Source organism: Mchenga conophoros, linkage group LG23, assembly GCF_057382185.1.
Source record: "Mchenga conophoros isolate Kocher_MC1m ecotype Shallow Benthic linkage group LG23, M_conophoros_male_GT1.1, whole genome shotgun sequence".
NCBI classification, from domain to species: Eukaryota; Metazoa; Chordata; class Actinopteri; order Cichliformes; family Cichlidae; genus Mchenga; species Mchenga conophoros.
In genome coordinates this window covers 43,708,862-43,711,719 of record NC_140547.1, presented here as the reverse complement: position 1 = coordinate 43,711,719, position 2,858 = coordinate 43,708,862, and the positions used below count along the sequence as shown (strand labels likewise).

General features: G+C 41.0%; 1 protein-coding gene across 1 annotated transcript; it reads left to right on the top strand.

Moving 5' to 3' along the window:
- The first annotated feature begins 497 nt into the window (after positions 1 to 497).
- LOC146548030 (E3 SUMO-protein ligase ZBED1-like) lies at positions 498 to 1,490 on the top strand. Its single transcript, XM_085266290.1, has 2 exons — positions 498 to 807; positions 1,002 to 1,490. The coding sequence occupies exons 1-2, from the start codon at positions 508 to 510 to the stop codon at positions 1,470 to 1,472; spliced, it is 771 nt and encodes a 256-aa protein (XP_085122416.1). The 5' UTR covers positions 498 to 507; the 3' UTR covers positions 1,473 to 1,490.
- Positions 1,491 to 2,858: the final 1,368 nt, after the last annotated feature.

The window sequence follows — 2,858 nt, the reverse complement described above, 5'->3', positions numbered from 1 at the left end:
CATTACATGAAAGTCACACCGGAGCGAACATTGCAAATCTCCTGCAAAATGCAGCACAGGAATGGGGGATTGCCGACAAAAATCTTGTGGTTGTCACCGACAATGCTTCTAATATGACAATTGCCACTCAGCTAGGGGGATACCTGCATGTAAAGTGTTTCGCCCATACGCTCAATCTGGCATCACAACGAGCCTTAAACCTGCCTGCAGTAGCCAGGGTCTTGGGGAGAGTGCGGCGCATAACTGGGTTTTTCAATAGAAGCACAGTGGCAAACCACACTCTGGAGCAAAAACAGAAAATGTTACAGCTCCCGACTCACAAGCTCAAGACCGACGTCTGCACGAGATGGAACAGTGCTTATGACATGCTCCAGCGTTTCCTTGAACAACAACCTGCAATTTGTGCAGCGCTGCTGTCTCCCGAAGTCAGAAAGAGTAGCACATATCTTTACTCTAAATGAGACGGATATTGGGAACACTGAAGAAATTGTCCGGGCCTTGAAGTCAATGCAAGTCGCGACTACTGTGATGTCTGAGGAAAAGAATCCTACTCTGTCTCTCGTAGCACCGCTGCTAGCACAGCTGTTGCACGACACCCAAGACAACATTGGTGACACAGCACTGGTCAGAAACATCAAGCAAAGTATCAGTCAAGATCTTAAGAAGAGATATGCCAGCACAGTCGAGAGGAACACCCTCTACACAGCATCAGCTCTCGACCCACGCTTTAAAACCCTGCCATTCCTGTCACTGGAGGAAAGACAGGAAACCTATGCCAGAGTGGTTGCTGAGGCTATAACCCTTCAGGTAAGCAAACATTCTGGTGTTATAATTTAAATAACTTACAATATTAGTAGATCGGTGATATTTTTGTCATATTGGTAATATTCTATTTAACAATTAAATACATTAATTATAATTTGCTAACATATTACTGCATACTAAAAGATATGAAATATTTATTTTCTCCCTCTCTCTGTATGTGTGTGGGTTTTCTACAGGAAGAAAAGAGGCAGCAGCCCATCTGTGAGCCAGAAGCCCATGAACATCATGAGAAACCCGACGAGACTGAACAAAATCCCAGACCCCCTCTCATACCAGCCAAGATGAGGAAGTCTCGTGGGTTAACAGACTTGCTTGGTCAGACTTATGGTGATGTTGGAGCCCCACCAAAATCATTATCTGCCACAGCTGAGGAGGAGGTGAAAAGATACCAGGAGGTCACATCACTGGCACTCACAGAAGACCCACTAAGCTGGTGGAAATCCCATGAGGAAGTCTATCCTTTCCTGGCCACGCTGGCAAAAAGATACCTTTGTATCCCAGGTACTAGTGTCTCGGCTGAAAGAGTCTTCTCAACCGCTGGAGACATCGTCACAGCAAAACGGAGCACTCTGACTTCAGAGCATGTTGATCAGCTCCTTTTTCTGAGCAAGAATGCTGACATTGCTTCACTGTCCAAATGTGTTTAACTTTTTAGGGCAGCAACAAACAGGACAGTTTACTTATTTTAATTTAAGAAATGTTTTATTTTATTTAAATTTAAAACTTTTTTATTTAATGTAAAATTATATTTTATTATAAGCTATAATTGTACCAGATAGTTACGTTCAGTTAAGTTGGTTACTAGACTGTTATACAAACCGTTCACTTTGTCAGCAATAAAACTGACTGACATGAGAGAAAGACTGAGTGTGAGACTTTATTATTAAAATAAAATGAATAATGATAAAGTTTACCTTTATGGACAAAATCTGCAGTAGAAAAAATATGTGATAAATCACAAAATATTGTATTGCAATACCCATAATATTGCAAAAATATATTAAAAAAAAATCGCAATAATATCGTATCGTGAGTTAAGTATTGTGATAATATCGTATCGTGGGGTGTATGGTGATTCCCACCTCTACAAACTACAGAACTATTATAGCGGACATGGTGCTCTAATGACTGCTTCATTAACGCAGGTCAGAAAGGATCAAACGTATCAATAAATTATAAAACACAAAACGTCTCTTATTGCCCAGGGCACAGGAAGTGAGTGACCACTTAAGTGTGTTCAACAGGAAGCTAAAAGTTGTTAGCTGTTAAAGTGTTCAAAAAACAGCAGGAGCTCGGTGTGAGGCCACAGTGGGCCAAAAAACACACACAAGATGACCTCCAGCAAGGACAAAATGTATCTGGACGTCTCTGTGAGCATCTGTCTCACTGTGTAAGTGTAGCACAGTGTCTGTGTGTGCATGGCTGGGCAAGAGAAACAGCACAACTGAAAGCCAGCACAGACACAAACTACACCTTTCTTGGCTGCTGCCTGAAAGCACATTGTGCGCTGTCGATCTTGCGTGCTGTAACATAACATCTAATATTTGGTATCTACTGTTATCTACTGTTAGCTGTTTTATTGTGATGGTGCTATATTTATTATGTTGCTCTTTCTTGTTTGTTTTCTCTTCTGTTTTTTCTTATCTCCATACAGGTGATCCAGGTGTTTTGTTTGTTTTTCTTTTTTTCTTCCCCCCTTTCTCACCGTCTCTTCTCCCCTCTATTTTTTTTCTCCCCCTCTCTTTCTTTCATTCTTTCTCCCTGTCCTATCCCCCAGTCATGTCTGTCCCATCTGTAACAACCAAAAATCAAATCAAATAAATATATAATTATAATAAAGGTCAATCAAATGGCCCAAACGCAAGACCGTGATGATCCAATTGGTAAAGTAAAGCCGCTTGGCATCTTTCTTGGCCTTCAGACAACAATTCTGATGGCTAAAGATCCAAACGGGACAGGCAAAAAAAAAAAAAAAAAGATGAGTCAGTGAAGCAAACTGATCAGCTGTCTTATTGTGTCTTTTGTGTGTTTGG

Excerpts from the sequence above, each read along its gene's own strand:
- LOC146548030 (XM_085266290.1), top strand. The coding sequence starts at position 508 with ATGCAAGTCGCGACTACTGTGATGTCTGAGGAAAAGAATCCTACTCTG. Across the intron at positions 808-1,001 it reads CTGAGGCTATAACCCTTCAG|GAAGAAAAGAGGCAGCAGCC; the intron begins GTAAGCAAACAT and ends GGTTTTCTACAG.